This window comes from Penaeus monodon, chromosome 22 (assembly GCF_015228065.2).
Source record: "Penaeus monodon isolate SGIC_2016 chromosome 22, NSTDA_Pmon_1, whole genome shotgun sequence".
Classification (NCBI taxonomy): Eukaryota; Metazoa; Arthropoda; class Malacostraca; order Decapoda; family Penaeidae; genus Penaeus; species Penaeus monodon.
This window is the reverse complement of record NC_051407.1, coordinates 7,056,859-7,057,523: the sequence shown is the minus strand read 5'-3', so window position 1 is coordinate 7,057,523 and position 665 is coordinate 7,056,859. Positions and strand designations below refer to the sequence as shown.

The following is a 665-nucleotide window of genomic DNA, read 5'->3' as shown; positions in this document are numbered from 1 at the left end:
TTGAGCAGCTGCGCCCAGAGCGCTCTGTAGATCCACCCCGCTAGGAAGAGTTGGATTCTCGCCTTCAGCGTAGTTGACGAAGTAAACTTCAGGCTCGGATGGTGGTGGCGCTGTGACCTCGATCACCCTCTGGTCGTGTTCAGACTGCTTGTTGAGCACGTACACCACGTGCTGCTGTCTCGGAGGAGGCACAACAACAGGTTCGGGTCCCAGTAATCCCTCGGGCGTTCGGATGAGCACGATGTTGGTCTCCACTGTTGGCTCGGGGATGTTGACTGGAGCGCCGTTGAACACCACGTTCGAAGGAACTTCGTACAAGAACACTTTTCTGTTTTCTCGCGGAGTCACGCATCTACCGTCGACATGTCGCACTTGGCCAGGACTGCATCCATCTGATGACGGACCAACGGACGGACCAACGGACGGACCAACGGACGGACCAACGGATGGGCCAACGGACGGGCCAAAGGACGGCCCAAAGGACGGCCCTGAAGGTGTTGGTAGGCTGTAGCCCTGGGGTCGTGCTGATACAGCCACCACTGCTGCCCAAATGAAAACCTGTAAAAGAAAATTGAAAATATACACACAGCTTCAGCTGCTGAGATTCTGCATTTAACTAAAAGGAATATCGACAGCAGCTGTGTGTTCGACTGAATAAAAGAGAA

The 665-nt window shown here is 54.3% G+C and overlaps 1 protein-coding gene across 1 annotated transcript in view; it reads right to left on the bottom strand.

The window, feature by feature from the left end:
* LOC119587246 overlaps positions 1 to 665 on the bottom strand; it is a 2,008-nt gene that overhangs the window by 368 nt on the left and 975 nt on the right. The window contains exon 3 of the mRNA XM_037936000.1: positions 7 to 558. Coding sequence (XP_037791928.1) covers positions 7 to 558 — 552 coding nt within the window. The remainder of the gene's footprint in view (positions 1 to 6; positions 559 to 665) is intronic.